At 61.1% G+C, this 16,590-nt stretch overlaps 1 protein-coding gene across 1 annotated transcript in view; it reads right to left on the reverse strand.

Annotated features, from left to right (window-relative positions):
- Positions 1-16,590, reverse strand: part of PKD1 (polycystin 1, transient receptor potential channel interacting) — a gene marked incomplete at its 3' end in the record, with an annotated part of 55,797 nt that overhangs the window by 12,995 nt on the left and 26,212 nt on the right. The window contains 23 exon segments of the mRNA XM_021709257.1: positions 784-979; positions 1,083-1,335; positions 1,501-1,657; positions 1,918-2,535; positions 2,677-2,821; positions 3,544-3,696; positions 4,128-4,287; positions 4,370-4,583; positions 4,666-4,945; positions 5,069-5,212; positions 6,211-6,360; positions 6,569-10,191; positions 10,828-10,961; positions 11,271-11,446; positions 11,639-11,770; positions 12,268-12,491; positions 12,494-13,022; positions 13,467-13,714; positions 14,045-14,171; positions 14,570-14,685; positions 14,853-15,073; positions 15,531-15,714; positions 15,844-16,515. Of these exon segments, the coding sequence (XP_021564932.1) occupies positions 784-979; positions 1,083-1,335; positions 1,501-1,657; positions 1,918-2,535; positions 2,677-2,821; positions 3,544-3,696; positions 4,128-4,287; positions 4,370-4,583; positions 4,666-4,945; positions 5,069-5,212; positions 6,211-6,360; positions 6,569-10,191; positions 10,828-10,961; positions 11,271-11,446; positions 11,639-11,770; positions 12,268-12,491; positions 12,494-13,022; positions 13,467-13,714; positions 14,045-14,171; positions 14,570-14,685; positions 14,853-15,073; positions 15,531-15,714; positions 15,844-16,515 (8,856 nt within the window).

The following is a 16,590-nucleotide window of genomic DNA, read 5'->3' on the forward strand; positions in this document are numbered from 1 at the left end:
GACAGAGTGAGACTCCAACTCAAAAAAAAAAAAAAAAAAGTATATTTACCTGTACGATGACTACCTATCTACCTAATCCTGAATTGTACCTCACATTTTTTTTTTTAATTTGGAGTCTCATTCTGTCATCCAGGCTGAAGTGTAATGACACACTCATGGCCACCACAGCCTTGACCTGCTGGACTCAGGTGAGCCTTCCCCCTCAGCCTTCCAAGTAGCTGGAACTACAAGTGCATGCCACCATGCCTGACTAATTTTTTAATTTATTGTAGAGATGGAGTCTTGCCAAGCTGCCCAGGCTGGTCTCGAACCCTGGGTTCAGGCAATCCTCTGACCTTGGCCTCCCAAAGTGCTGGGATGACAGGTATGAGCTACTGTGCCCAGCCTTGTACCCTACATCTTTAAAATAAAATAAAAAAAGCATTTTTAACACTTGGAAATGAAATGTAAAGGTCATGGAGCAACCATCATCTTCCCCATGGTGATTCAGCTTGCATGGCATGGTGTGAGCTTGTACATCCTGGCAAGGCCATCCTGTGCCCAGCGTGGCCGCCTGTCTTCACTGGGCACCTGCTTCCAGCCAGGAGTTCTTGTTCTCAGGAGTAAGTATGCCTGTAAGGCCATCCTGAGGATGCACGAGCCAACACTGCATGGTATTTGGTAAGTTGAGTGCCTGTTTGATCGTGGGGCCACTCCTGGAAAGCGTGGCCAGGAAGAGCAAACCCAAGCGGCCTGGGGCCTGTGCCGGCGGACCCCCCCCACCCCCACCGGACCCAGTCTCACCTGAGCCACGGCCCCAGCCGGTCTTGACCCGGATCTCATACTTGAAGCGGCCACCCTTTCCACAGAAGGGGATGGCACGGACCCGGCGGACATCCAGCTGGTCCAGCTTATTCAAAATCACAGCCATGACCACGTAGGTCACCAGGCATATGGCACAGGTCAGCAGCACGACGTAGTTCATGCCTGTGGCCGGCTCCTGGAGAACAGAGCCACCAGGCCCAGGTCACCCATGGGCTTCACCTTCTCAGGCCCACCCACCTCCTCGACCTGCAGCAGGACCAGGAAACTGGGCCACTCACGGGAAAGATGAAGTAGACGCGACTGGAGGGCACAAAAAGGCTGGCCCCGAAGGCAGTGAGGTGGCGGGTGAGGCAGACCGCCTGGCTGGGCGACGTCTCCTCCAGGGGCACCAGCCCCTCTGTCTTCCACATCATGTCCTCCTCACTGAAGTACTGGCACAGGGATGTATACAGGCCTACAGACACCTCCAGTGCTGACCAGTGGAAGTGACTGGTCAGATTCAGGTAGTAACTCCCACCTGGGTCTCCAGTCCTGGGCAGAGACAGGGAGAGTCACAGCCAGCCTGTCCCCATACCAGTCCTCCTGCTGCTGCTGTTCACACAGAGCCCCGGTGACCTTGGCAGATGCAGACCCGCCACGACAACCCTGCCCTGCTGCGTCCCTGCTGCCTGGCCCACCCCAGCCCATGGGGCTTACCCAGGGGCGATGAAGAAGGTGTAGGGCCTGTGGTCGTCACCCTGGAGCACCCCCGGGTGGATCTTCCTGCTGGCCGAGCAGTTGTACTCGTTGGGCCTAGGCGCCGAGTGCAGATAGACAGCCAGGTAGGGCTCAGGCTCCTCAGACAGGTAGCGCTCTGGGGGCGGCACGCAAAGTCAGACGCCCTCCTGGGCAGCTCGCCCACCCTGAGGTTGTCCCCATGAGACCTCCCCAGGCCCTCTCTCTGCCATGGGTCTGGGAGGCCATAGGAGCCTCTACACTGGAGGCATCTGCTTCTCCATGGCCCCTAGTTCCCCAGGCTCTCAGGACCCTGTAATGAGGAGGCAGACTGCCAGAGACCACGAATATGGGGTGTCTGCAAGAAAATGCCCAGGGCCAAGGCACTGCCATACCCACCGTTGAGCAGTGTGTAGGTGAGCTGCAGGTGCAGCCCGGCCTCAGGGTTGCTGTTGTCTGGGGTGACCACAGCACTGACCGAAGCCCAGGGCTGGACCACGACGGAGCCCGCAGGAGTGCAGTGCCCCTGGGTGGCCTGGTCTGAGTTGGGCACCTTCACAGTGATGGCGCGCTCCGAAGCCAGCTGCTCAATGGGGATCTGGGCGCCAGCCTGCGTCTGGAAAGCCATGGACACCACCTTGGTGGAGACAGTGTAGTTGCTGATGTAGCCAAAGGGAAAGGGGTTGGAGTCGACTAGGAAGATGAGCTGCACCACGTCACTGAGGTTGGACAGGGCTCCGCTGAAAGCCTCGGGGATGGAAAAATGGCAGCCTGGGCCTGAGGCATTGCCATAGCACAGCAGGCTCAGCGGGTCCGAGCGCTTGCCCTGGGCAACAATCTCCTCACTCGCCAGGGTCAGCGGCTCTTCGTTGAGCACACGGGAACGCATGAGGATGCACATGAGGGCAGACGACAGGTTGTAGGCCTTGGACGCCACCATCAGTGAGGGGGCCTCAGCCCCTAGCTCTGAGGGCTGTGGGTCCTGCACGTCCAAGCTGGCCAGGTAGATGAGGTCACCTGCAGAGGGGTAGGAGGACAGGGGTTTCCAGGAGGGAGATGAGGCGTGGGAGGCCAGCGGAGGGGAGCCTGGGGGAGGGTAGCCAAGGGGGGGTGCGTCTGGGGAAGGGGAGCCCAGGAGAGGGAAGCCCGGCACCGCACCCGTGATGTTGAGGATGCTGTCAGCAATGGCAGTGGGCGTCATGGTGCCCTCGGTGGTCTCGGCCTGCAGGATGCGCATCATGCCCTCCAGCTTGTGCAGTGTCTGCTTCAGGCACGAGCGGCACATGAGCTCCCTACTGGACACCTGCATGGAAATGGCGCCACATCCAGCCCCCCTCCTGCCGGCCTTGAGCCTGGACGCTGGCCCCATGGGTCATTTCCCCACACCCTTCCAGTTTGCCCCTCCCCTCCTCCTGTCCCCAGGGCCCGGCTCCGCCCCCTCACACCTGCCAGGGAGCTGGCAGCCTCTCTGCCTCAACACCACTCGCCCTGTATTGAGAACCGGCCTGACAGTGCCTCCCACGACTCCTCCACTGAGAACCCTTCTGTTGATCCTCCCAGGACCCACACAGTGTGATCTGTCAGCCACCCCAGAGTGTCTCTTCACAAAGCTAAAAGCAAGGCAGATGCTGAGGCTGTGGACAGAATCCATGCCCAGCCACATGTGACCTCCACTCGGAAGGCTCTCTGCTCCCTGGGCTCAGTAGTAATCTCCCTGCCACCCAGGGCACAGCACTCCCAAACTACACTACCCCATCCTGGTATCAGTGACCAGGGACTCAAGGGAGACCACACAGTGGCATCCTCAAGTTGGCCCCCTCACACCTGGGCTGTTCTTCATGCCCTGGGCCCCTTGTGGGGTCACCAGGGGTTCACTTTGGGCAGCAGAAAAGGAACAGCTGAGATGACCAGGAAGAACTCAGGGAGCTGGTCAGGAGGCCCAGCCTCCAGTGACCAACACTGTCCAGGGCTGCTGCAGGGCCTGATGTTTGAGGAGGGCGTGAGGACAGGGGCCCACTGTTCTACCATGCACTGAGCCAGCGCTGCAGCGATCTGCTGGATGTCGTCCACGGTGTTGACCCGCAGGGAGACCAGAGTCTCTGTGACGTTCTTGCGCATCTGGGCTCGCTGCTGCTGCTCTTGGTCAGGCTCTGCTGCCACATCCAGGGCCTGCTCATACTGGGGTGGGCAGTGGGCATGGGGTGCCATCAGAGGGCAGGAGGATGGGCAGCCCTGCCCCGCCCTGTACTGGGGTACCTAGCATGCAGTCCTGAGGGTTATGCAGAGGCTGCTGTGTGAGGTCCCAAACCAATCCTTCAAGGGCAAAACAGGCGAGCACGGATACCCCCCCAGGGGCAGGAGGTACTGCACAGGGTGGCTGCAGAAGGAGGTGCTGCTCCAGGGGTTTTGTGTGCCGGGCCAGGAGACCAGTCCTCTCATCGGCAGCACCCAGCACACACAGCAGGTGGGGGGGTCTCAGCCCCCAGCACACACAGCAGGTGGGGGGGTCCCCCACATACAGCAGACACAAGTAACCCCCACACGTACAGCAGACGCAGGCGCCGCCCACACACATTCAGCAGACAAGGTGCGCCCTCCCCACAACTGACCTCATTGAGCACGGTGATGAGAGCTAGTGAGTACTCGATGACGTGCTGGGGGTCGGCCTGCCTCAGCAGCCCCGGCAGCACACTGGCTGTGAGGCCATGCAGCCAGGCCGTGAGTCCCAGGGTGCTGCTGCTGGGTTCTGGCAGGACGATGGCCAGGGACCTAAGGGCAGAGGCGGGCGGTGAGCAGGGGGTCTGTGAGCGGGTGGCATCAGGGAGACCACCTTCCTGAGGGCCCAGCTCACCTATTGAGAGCCACCACAGCAGCACCCAGCTGGTCCTGCACGACCACGGCCAGGCCCACCTCGAAGTTCGGCCTGAAGCCAGGCGGCAGCACAGCCCCGTAGGTAGAAAGGCTGCCCTTGTAGACGCAGAACTCCTCACAGTGACCCTGGCGACAGCGCCGCAACAGCAGGGCGTACACCAGTGGGGCACTCGCATCCTCAGCGTCATGCCAGCCTGAAGGACCCCACAGCATCAGGTGGGACCCCATGGTGCCAGGCGGGACGCCGCGCCTCCACCCCCCGTGGGACTCACTCACCTGTGCATTCGAAGTGCACCTTGGTGGTGAGTGCATGCACAGCAGCCAGCGGGAAGAGGTGGCACGTGCCGCCCACCGGTGGGCGGTTAGGGGACAGGCGGATGGAGGCACAGCCCTCCTCTTCGCCTGAGCGGCCCAGCACTGTGAGCGTGAACGTGTAGCCCTCGCCATCCCGCAGCACGCCCCGCCGAAGCACCAGCCGCATGCCTGCGCTGCCTGTGGACGTGGTTGTCTCATCCAGCACCAGCGTCTTGTTACTAAAAGTACGCGCGGCCCACCGCTGCAGGTGGACAGGGTGGGGCAGAGTGGTGAGGCCTCACCCTGCCCTGTCCGGCCCCGCCCCAGGTTTGGACATCTAGCCCCACCGCCACCCTGCCCTTGGGTCCCCCACCCTGCTGCTCACCCCTCGCTTGGAGCCGCTGCTGCAGTTGAGGCAGCGGCCTTCCAGGTACACGTAGGAGCTGCGGCTCACTTCGTACACTGCCTGCGCCTTGCAGGACACACACTCCAAGGACACGATGGGTACTCGGCCACTCCGGATCAGTACCTGGGAAGGGTCACAGGGAGTCGAGTCCAGCTCGGCCCCCTCATCCATTCCCAGTAAGGTAGGCAGGTCACAGGGCCCACGGAAGTCTGAGGCTGCTCTCAGTCTCTGGTTTTCCGCAGGGCTGGCTCCTCACCCTGAGCTCAGCCCGGTACAGCACATTCACCCGCTCTCCATCTCCCAGTCTGGGAGGGGATAGTCGTCTAAAGGAGAGAGGCCACATGGGACTTGTTTTCTGCAATCCAGGGCCCAGCCTACACCTGGCAGCAGGAGGCAGATGGTGCTCACCAACAGATGGACACATGGGGGTGTGTGCGTACATGAGTGAATGAATGAATGAATGTACACATGGGATGAAGCCTGCAGACCTACACAGCACTGACTCAGAAAGTGCTGCTGCCCTGGGCCAGAGCCTGCGTTCAACAGCTGAGGCCAACTTGACCCTACTCTGAGCACCCTCTCGCCACCTAGGCTTCCTCCTCGTCAGGCCAGCTGAGGAAGCCTGGCCTTAAGGGCAGACACATGTCCTGGGGAACCAGTAGGGCCAGCACGCCTTCTCCCATAGGCAGAACCCACGTGACAGCAGCCAGAGTGGCAACCACAAGGTCAGGGTCACTTGCAAGATAGTCCTGAGCCTCCTGGACAGTCTGCAGAACTGGCCCACCTTCTTCAGAAATGAGGACACATGGACTCTGGGGACAATGATGCCTCTAGGGTGAGAAAGGGGCTGTTTCTTGCTGTCTGGTGTTGGCACTGTCGGGAAACAGTTCATTTTCACAGGACACTGGAGATCGTGTGGCCCCTTTAACATGCAAAGCTGTCTCTGGTTTGGAAGGAAACCATGCAGAAGTAGGATGTTTATTAAATACAATTTGTATCAAAAGCAACAAAAAGTTAGCAGAGGATCTAAAATCCCTAGAAATCCTAACTGTAGAAAACTTTTCAAAATAAGTGGGTGCTGAGCTATCTGTGGCACATGACCCAGGGAAGTTAGCACCCACCGTCTGGTTGGTAGCCTCTTCCTTCCGGCCGGCCTTCCACACGGTGAGGTTAAAGGTATATTCCACGCCTGCTTCCAGGCGCTCCCGGGGGATGGTAACCATGCTGCTTCCGCGGGGCCCAAAGTTCAGCGCACACCCACCAGCCTCACTCTGCACCCAACAGACAACGGGGGAAAGAGCGTGAGCTCCCTGACCAATCTCAAAGCAGAGCCTGGCCCAGGGCACAGCTTGGGAGACACCCTCCCTGTGCTGAAACCAAGCCCACCAAGCACTGGCCAAACAGCATGCTGGGCGTATATGGGACTCATGCATGCATACGACTGAGGGACAGGGAGGGCAGCCCTGCCACAGGGCTGACCTGTGTCAAGGCCACGCAGGCCCAGTGGAAGCTGAGCGGCGTCTGGTCACCATCCTCCAGGTTGGGGTCGTAGGACTTGCTCCCGTCCAGCACCAGGTCCTGTGTGTCTGACCACACGCGGTAAGAGCCACCCTCAATGATGGGCACCAGACGCTCAGGGGCCACTGTCACATTGGCCTGGATGCTCCGTGCCAACGGTGTGTCCCCAAACGACACCACGAACACAAAGCAGTAGTGGCCCACAGGCAGTGCCAGCCGAGGCACCACCAGCTGAGGCCGGCTTACATCCACGCCAGGCAGGGACATTCGGGTCATGTGCCCTGGCCGCTGGCAGCTGGCAGTGCGGTACACCTCCCAGCGGTACTCAGTCTGGTAGGTGACACATTCCCGCAGGTTGATATGGGCCTCCAGATAGTTGCGCTGGGAGCGCCGCATAAGCACCTGCAGGGGCAGGGCCACATCCACCTCCGGCTCCCGGCAGGCCAGTACCTGGACAGTCACTGTGGCCTGCGCCACAAAGAAACTCACCAGGTTGGAGGCGTTCACCTGCACATGGTAGTCCCCAGGCTGAAGGTAGGCATGCTCGGCCCAGGGCTCATCTGTGGCCCACACCGGGGCCCCGTCCCCAAAGTCCCAGTGGTAGGCCACATGCCATGAGCTGGGGCTCGTGGCAGCCTCAAATCGGGCAGAGCGGTTGGTGAAGCAGCGGCCACCCCGCAGCACCACATACTGCACAGCGTCCTGGACCTCCACCAGCAGCGTGCGGTTCTCACTGCCTAGCGCATTGAAGGCACGCACGTGGATTTCCAGCTGCCCCGCAGCCACGGGGGTATAGGTGACATCACGGCCCGACAGAATGACCAATGAGTCGCCCTGGACCTTCTGCAAGGAGAAATACCAGGCATAGGCAACGCGGGAGCCGTGCTGCACTCGAGCTGTGAAGTTCCGCTCGGTGCCTGTGGCAATGCCTGGCTCACAGCAGTTGGGCACCTGTAGCCCACTCACGGGCTCCAGCACAGAGATGCGCACCTGCACCTGTGCCCGGCTCACATGGTTCTCGGCTTGCACACTCACCACATGGTCTCCCACCTGGGGGAAGCTGTGGGAGAACTGGGGTCCGGGAAGCACCTTGGGGCTGGCCCCATCCACCTGCAGGTAGAAGATGGCAGCTGAGCCGGCAGCCAAAAGGACCTGGAAGTGGACAAGTTGGCCGGGTGCCACCACCTTGCTGCTGGCCCACAACACCAGGCCCACCACAGGCTCCTCCACTGTGAGGTTGTGCACGGCTGAGACCCAGCTGACCGCATTGGAGGCATTGAGGCGGATAGAGAAGGTGCCAGCATCAGGAAAGACCACAGCAATGTACTGGCCATGCCCACTGCCCCCTGGTATGGCCCAGCACCAGCTCACGTCAGTGCCCATAGCCAGTTGTCCCCAGAAAGGCACAGTGGAGCCGGTTGCCACAAAGCTGCCATCTGGCTCACCAGCCCTGATGCTGAGGTCACTCACAGGCACCTGCACGGCCACTTCCACAGTGGCACTGGTTGACCCCAGCTGGTTCCCAGCTGTGACCGTAACCAGGTGCAAGCCGGGAGTGGAAAAGGTGAGGATGGTAGATGGCTCAGGTGTCTCCCAGCTCAGCCCTTCCTCCAAGGACCAAGTGTAAATGATACTGCTGCCGCTGGCCAGCTCAGCAACAAGGGTGATGCTCATGTTGACAGCAGCTGGGCTGGGGGAGGCAACCACAGCCAGCCGCCCCACGGGCTCCACAAAGTCCACAGTGCGGTTGGCCCAGGCACTGCCCAGCATGTTGGTGGCTCGCAGCTGGATGTGGTAGGTGCTGGCCTCAGGTGTGGTGAGCGAGAAGGTCTTGCCATTGCCCGTCAGGGCTGGGCCTCCTTCCCGCTGGGCAGTCCAGCTGTAGGAGATGTTGGTGCCGTCCCTGACCACAGCCTGCAGCTGGAGCGTGTGGTTGGTGGGGAAGCAGCAGCCACCGCCACCGCCTCCCACCTGCAGGCCCTCGATGAGCTGCAGGACATAGATGAAGATGCTGTCCTGGGCGGCGCCCACCTCATTCTCGGCCGTGACGATGATGTTAAAGGTGCCCACAGAGCGGAAGGTGTAGGAAATGGTGGGGCCCCCAGGAATGGGCGTGCAGCGGTCACAGAGCACCCAGGAGTAGCGCACGTCGCTGCCGACCTCCAGAGAGGTGCTGAAGCTCACACTACCATTCAGGGGCACCACTGTGCGGCTGGCATTGACACTGAGGCCTTGCACACGCCACTTTACTGTGACATTGAGCCAGGCTTTATCACTGCTCACCTCGTTCCAGCCGGCCACACTGACAATAAAGTCGCCTGTGCTGTTGTAGGTGTGGGTGACCTCCAGGCCCTCCAGGCGTCTGCCATCCCCCAGCTCCCACAGGTAGGTGGCAGGGCGTCCACTGCCCATGACGGAGAACAGGTAGGGCTGCTGCAGCTCCAGCACGTGAGAGCCATTGACCCTGATGCCTGTGACCACCACGGGCTCCTGCACCTCCACCAGAGCTGAGTCGTTGGCAGCAGAGACGTTGTTGGACGCGGTGACTATCACCAAGTATGAGCCCGGGTCTCGGTAGGTGAATGTTGCCTCAGGGCCCCTGGCACGGGCAGGGGTGGCGTGCTCAGTGCCAAAGTCCCAGGTGTAGTGGTAAGGGAACGGGGGCCAGGCACAGGCTACTAGCCGGGCCTCATCCCCAAGCTGCACAAACTGCCTCTCAGGCTGCAAGGTGACATTGCCCACCTCGGGCTCCACGCAGACGCTGGTGAAGTAATGTGCCTTGTTTACACGGCTTGACAGAACCAGTGCCAGGGGGAACGTGCCGCTCCGTGTGAAGTTGTGTGTCACTGTCGGGCATCCCCGAACGGTTGTGTTAGAGGAGCCATCCCCAAAGGTCCAGTCGAAGAGGTAGTGAGCAGGGTCCCCGGTGACGTGGGCCATCAGCTGGACGGCAGGATGCATGGGGATGCAGGAGGTGGGCTCGATGCGCAGCACTTCCAGGACAAAGACCTGCACGGGTAGGCTCTGGGCCAGACGGCCAGCAGGGCTGGCTGCACCCACAGTCACTGTGTAGTTCTGCGCCCGCAGGTACACATGTTCCACCATGGCCTTGGAGCCCGAAAGCACAGTGCCATCCCCCATGTCAAAGGTCCACGTGACATTGTCACCCATCTTCACAGCAGCGCTGACCACCACGGGGGCTCCCTGCTCCACGGCCGGACTCAAGTTCACACTCAGGTCGCGGAGCTCCTCAAAGACACGGACATCCACATGTGCCGCCACACTGCTCACCGTGTTGTTGATGCCCAGACACACATGGTACACGCCCTTTGATGTGTAAGTGTGGCTGACCTTCGACTGGCTCTGTGTCAGGATGGGAGAGCCATCCCCGAAGTCCCACGTGTACAGGACGCCCCCAGGAGAGAGTGGTGGGTGTGGGTAGAAGGCGACAGGCCGGCCCACCACCAGAACATCGCCGCTTATGCCCACAGCCATGGAGGGCAGAGCGGCACGCACACTCACGGGCATCTGCTGCGTGAGGTTCTCAAAGGCGTTGGACACAAGCACGGTCAGGCTGTACTCACCTGTGGGGACAGGCCAGTGGTGGAAGCCACGATGGCCCCACCCATTCCCTGCCCACTCCCAGAATCCTGCTGACACCTAGTGAGCACTATGCCCTCAGCCCCGGCCCTAAACAACCTCATACCCCAGTCACAAACAGGACAGACTGTGGACATAACCACGCTGAGGGCGGAGTGATGATGAAACTATCCCCCAGTGGGACTGCACCGGAGTGGCACAGCAGTGAGCACCAGGCCAAGGAAAGGGTGTGGCCTGCTGCACATGCTGTGGCAGGGGAGGGGACGGAGGGCCTGCTGGGATTTTGTTAAACAAATGTTTAATAATTTAAATATGTTTAAATAATGTTTTAAATAATGTAATTCTAATAACTTAAAAATAAACAATAATTAAAAGGTGACCCTCTCTTCCTCCCCAGAATGAGCTGAGAGCAGGAGCCAAGAGGCCCAGTCTCCCGCCAGCAGACTCTCGTCACGGGATCAGGGCCCTGTCCAGCCCCCCCACTCAGACCTGGGTGCACCCTTCACCATCAACCATGTTGGGTCAAGGCAGGGGCCAGTCCCCCAGGGGGCTTGTCCTAGGGCTGTCCGCAGGGAGGGGCTGCTTGCGCTCAGGACCGGCAGAGCAGGGCCCACGCTCACCTGGGGTGGTGTAGGTGTGTGTGGCATTGTGCTCCACCAGCACCTGGGCCACTGTGGGGTCTGGAACCTGGAAGGACTCATTGTACGGAGGCTTGAACTGGCCAAGTGTCTGCTCCCCATCCCCGAAGGTCCACCTGCCAGAGCGGTGGGCAGTGAGTGAACGCAAAAGGGCCGAGTGTGGGGTAGCTAAGAAGGGTGGTAGTACCCATGGCCCAGGCCTGGCTTTGGTCTCCTGGCACCTCTATTCACAGTACACCTAGCTCCACTCTGTCAGGGCCTCCCACTCCTTCCCAGCAACCCTCACAGGGCCCTACGCACCCAGCACCTCCTGGGAGACAAGGACACTGAGGCTCTGGTCAGGAGTCCCACAGCTGAGGCTGGGACAAGAAGCTGGCACCAGCCCCCGTCAACCACCCACTCCCCGAGGGCCCCAGGATACTCACAAGAAGGCCACTTCCACAGCCGAGTCCACCAGCACACTGGCTGTCAGCACCAGTGTGGCATTGGGAGGTAGCACGGCCGGTACCATGGACACCCGCAGGCCCCGCATCCTGTTCATGCGCTCCACTGTGACGTTGTAGTTCACAGTGACGTTGCTCACGTGGTTAGAGGCAGTGAGCTATGGGGATAAGCATCAATGGGTGTGGCCCCTGGGCAAGAGGCCCCGGCCCCACTCAGCGCCCCCGCACTCACCCACAGCCAAGGCCACGTCCTCCAGGCAAAGCAAAGCAGAACAGAAGGCAGAGATGAGCACACAGGTACACGGCCCTAGCCCAGTCCCAGCCCCAGGCCTGCCCCCCCGCCCACCTACTGAGAGCTTGAAGACGGCGGCACTCTGGTAGATAACATTGAAGACCACGTTGTGGAAGGTGAGGGACTGCTTGTCATCGATGGTCCACCGAAAGACCACATCTGAGCCAGTGTCCACCATGGGGCTGTACCTCTGTGGAAAGATGTGGGGACAGACGCCTATAGTCCCAGCTACTCGGGAGGCTGAGGCAGGAGGATCACCTGAGCCCAACAGAACGAGGCTGCAGTAGTCGTAAGCGTGCCACCGCACTCCAGCCTGGGCAACACAGTGAGACTCCGACTCAAAATAAATAAATAAAGCCACTCACTTTGGCCAGGTGGGAACACAACGAAAGGCCCAAAATATGCACCTGGACTCGGGGGTTTGTATGAGGTCGAGCAAAGGTTGTGACAATTTGTTTATATCATGTGTGTAGAAAGAAGTACTTATAGGGCAACTGTTTTAGCTGTGACTCTTAATAATGTACAAGTCAGTAAGTAGCCTGAGGACCTGCCCAGAGTCACTGTGCTGAACCGCTGTCCCCACCGCTGTGTCTAGCAGTGGAGCCATCTCCCTCACAGGCACACAGGCCTTGTGCCCTGGGTGGGTACCTTGTCTGGGGGCAGGGGTGGATCTTTGGCCACACTCACCACCAGAACGCCCTGCAGCACGCGGGCCTCGGGGCTGGGCATGGCACGGAGGCCACAGATGGGCTTCTCAGCCATCACCCGCAGGCTGAGGTTGGCACGGCTGACACTGTTTTCTGCCACAACCTCCACTGTGTGCTCCCCCTCGCTGAGCCCAGGCAGTGCCAGCACGGAGAACAGGGTGTCATTCGTCTCCTGGGGGCAGTTGGGCATGAGGGTACTGGTGGGGCAGGGCAGGTATCCTTAAAGGGTGCACTGACATTGCCCCCGGGCCAGTGAGCCGTGGTCATGGCGCCGGCACCTGAATCCACCTGGAGAACCAGGGACGAGCCATTGGTCGACACATAGAGGCGGCCATCGTGGGGGGTGGGGTGGACGACCCGCAGCCCGGCCACTGGGGAGACCACATCAAAGCTACAGGACAGGTTGCAGCTGGATACACCATTGCCCACCACAGCCCGGACCTCGTAGCGCCCAGGATGCTGCAGCCCAGGGTTGGGCCTCAGGCCCAGCAGGGGCGTGAGCTGCTCAGTGGCTGCAAGCAGTCGCAGGGCACAGGCAGAGCCAGTCCAGGCTCCCTCCAGCTGGGCAGGCAGGTGAGCCAGCCAGGTGGAGGCATTGGCTGAGAGGTACGGGGCCCCAAGGCCGGGGCGGCTGGGAGCTGGTGGGCAATGCAGAAGGCCGCCGGGGCCAGCGTCGTGCTGCAAGCCAACGAGGTCACCAGGGAGCACAAGGACATCCTGGTTGCTGAGGAGGACCTACGGGAAAGGGAGGTGGGCTGCATTACATCCGTATAGCCAGGGTCTGCAGGGACTACTGCGTGAGGGTCCAGAGCAGGTGCTCATGGCAGGGACAGATGGGATAGCTGCGGACTTGGGGACACACACGGGGGAAGGTTGCAGGCAGGACAGCTGCCTGGACGGGGCACGCCCTCAGAGAGAACACGGCAGCTGAGCCCTGAAGGATGAGAGGAGTTAGGCATGCGAGGAGAGGGAAGAGGTGGCCGGGCTCGTGCGGAGGCTGTGGACAGGAGCTTCTCAGGCTGGGAGGTGAGCAAGGGCACTGCTGAGGCCAGGTGGGAGGGCGGCAGGAGGGGCCTATGGGAGGTGGAGAACCTGCATTCTGCCTGTGGCTTCGGGAAGCTGAGGAGGAGGAGGCCAGGAGCTGGCTGGGACAGACAGACCCAGGCCAGGGACACATACCGAGTACTGGGTGGGTGGCCCTGCAGGAACAGAGAAGAGGAATTCCCTCCACAGTGCATAGGTGGCTCCAGGGGCCCCAGGCCCTGATGTGCACACATTGGCACAGGCCCGAGAGTGGCAGGAGGCATCCAGTGATACACAGATGTTGGCTCCAGGGCACCAGCGTCCCCCCGGCAGGCACTTGGGCACCGGCTGGGTCTTGTTGTCCAGGGACCCACTCTTGGGTTCACTGCTATTTTCTGGGGCCCCTGCAAGGAGGGGAGGGACACTAGGACCCTGACAGGCTAAAAACCAAGTCAGGAAGGTCTCACCCACCTGCACCCTGACAAGCCTGAGCCCCCAATGCACCACCATGTCTTGCCAGGCAGCATCCGTAGCGCCCGCCATTATGTCAGCCACCAGCCCGCTGACTGACCCCGGGCAGGCCCCAACCAACTCCGCCTCAGGCACTGAGCATGAGGTGATGTCTCTGTAGACCTTGTTCTGACCACCTTAAAGCTGGGGACTGTCTGGTGGCCAAGGAGCCAGCAGATGTGAGAGAAAGGTCACCCTGCACCCCAACCACTGCAGAGTCTCACCTGCTCCTCCCTGGGGCCGGTACACCTGCAGCCGCAGCTGGGCAGGTCGCTGGAGCTCCCGCACCCCAAACTCAGCTCTGGTGAGGAAGGCAGCTCGGCTCAGGCTCAGGCCAGGGAACATCATGACCTGGTGGGGGAGGGGGCCCACCTCAATTCCACAGACCCCATCCCACCCCAGAGCCTGAATTCCCCAGGCCAAAACCCGCCAGGACAGAGGGGAAGGAGCCATCTGACAGGCCTTCACAGCACCACAGATGAGAAACTCAGAGCAAAGCCACAGGTGAGAGCTGGATTCCCGTCTGCCAACACACAGGGGAAGGCTTTGGAGGACCCTGCGTTCTCCTGGAGAATGGGAGCAAAGGTGCTTCCTTCACACTCTGCAGATTGGCCAAATTTCTATGTTGGCACAAGCAACTTCACTGAGTCCCCCCAAAACCAAGCTGTTACTGAGGGGAACAGGAGCCAGGAAGGCCAGGTCTCCTGGAGGTAGCAAAGCGGGTTCCGAATGGGGAGGGCCTGGCCTACCTCCACAGGCCCCGCGGGGACCGAGAGGCCATCCTGCTGCGCCAGAGGAGTCAGGGGTCCCTGCAGGTCCGCACTGGGCACACCCACGAGGAAGTTCTCAGTGTCCACCACAGGGCCTGGGGGTGGCAAGGGGGACAGCTGGGGCATCTAGGGCAGGCTGGAGCCCGAGCTGCTGGCGCCACCGCCAGGCCCTCCGTCCTCGCTTCTTCCACGCAGCTTCTGCCCAGACTCCTCAGTGAAGCACCCGGCAAACACCTCATTGCAGCCCCCTGGCTCCACACACCTCCAGGCTGCAGCTCGCAGACATAACTATGTGGCACAGAGCACAGGTCCGTGTTGCAGCGCCCTGCGGGCCCAAGCCGCACACAGTGTTCGGCCGTGGCTGGGTGTGGTTCCCCAGGCAGCCAATTCTGGCAGCTCTCCAGGCTGAAGGCCTCGCCCTGAGGTGCCGGGCCCGTTTCTGCCCCCTGCATGGCTGAGAAGCCGATCCACACATCCAGGCTCCTATGGGGGATGGCAGCGATGATGGGAAGGCATTCAGGGTACTACTTGGTCCTTCCACCCTCACGGCAGCCTGTCAGGTGGGACCTGTCACCATTCCCCTTTTCCAGATAGGGAAACTGAGGTTCTAAGACCCAGTGAGCAAGGCCCACAAACCCAGGTCCACGGCAGCATCCACCCAACCAGCCATGTCCACAGGACCCGCGGGCACAGCCAAGGGCTTTCTGTCCAGGTCCACTGCCCCTGTCCTGCATCCACCTCTATCTGCAGAGCTGACAGCAGCAGCCATACTGGGCAGCCATGGCTTCTCGTCAGGAAGACCAGCTAACTGGGTGCTGCCCTCCACCTGTCCCCACCTATTCTCCCCCTGAGTCACCCTAGGCCTCAGGCTCTGCCCCTTCAGTGTTCCAGAGACTCCCCACCACCACCTCATGACTCCCCTGAGGGTGAGGGCAGACACCTGGTGACCTGGGAGACCAGGAAGCGCTGGATGGCAGGACTGTCCACCATGGCCAGGGCAGCCCCAGCCCAGGCCTGGCATTGCTTCTGCGCCTGTAGCCAGGGTGCCTTCTCCATCACCAGGCGGTAGCAGTGCCCGTTGCCAGAGAAGATCTCTGTGTCCGAGGGGCAAAGTGGGTGCACCACTGGGGCGGGGGCAGAGAGAATGGGATGTCAGTGGTCAATGTGGGCCCGAGGCCAGGAGAACAGGATCTGGCCTGGGGAGGAAGGGGAGATGGGAGGGCTGCCCAGGGCCAGATGGGAGAGATACCTACTTGAGGCTGGCTCCTTGGCCAGGGCCACAATGCTGTAGGTGGCCTCAAGGCCTGAGCCACCGCGATTCCGGATGCTGAGTTCCAGGCTCTCGTTACTTCGCACCGAGGATGGGCACACAAGCTCTAGGGTGGCAGGTGCTGCCTCCACCTGCACCTCAGTCACCAGTGAAGCTGAGCTGGCCCCCAAGACCAACATGGCCGTCACATGATAGTGCCCAGGCAGCACATAGCGGTGCGTGGCAGCTGGGCCAGCAGTGTTCACCTCGGGGGAGCCGTCGCCAAAGTCCCAGCGTATGGAGGTGATTGGGACAGGAGCAGTGATGTGGAAGGCTGCTGGCTGACCAGAGGCCAGGGGTCCATGAGGCCCCACCAGGGCGGCCCCCAGGGAGGCAGGGAAGATATGCTGGAGAAGGATGGGGCCCCCACAGGCAGGGGCTGGGGACAGCAGGGGGCCAGCACAGAGGGCCAGGCAGGCTGAGGAAGTGTTGGGGGGCTGGGCCGCCCCACATAGGCACTGGCCCTGCTCTGAGAGTGCGACAAGGCCCTGGCCAGCTGAGAAGCAGAGGGCGCTGCAGGCCTCGGGCTCCAGCAGGCCCTCGTGGGCAGCTGAAAAGGCCACCACCACCACGGTGCCTGAGCTGTTGTCAGGGAGACAGGCGACATACTCCTCACCTGAAAGAGGCAAGCGGCTGGCCCTGGTTCCCCACCCGAGCATGGCTGTCCCACCTACCCCTTCCCAGGTCCCAA

This window comes from Carlito syrichta, unplaced genomic scaffold (assembly GCF_000164805.1).
Source record: "Carlito syrichta isolate Samal-C Ts95f unplaced genomic scaffold, Tarsius_syrichta-2.0.1 Scaffold169692, whole genome shotgun sequence".
Classification (NCBI taxonomy): domain Eukaryota; kingdom Metazoa; phylum Chordata; class Mammalia; order Primates; family Tarsiidae; genus Carlito; species Carlito syrichta.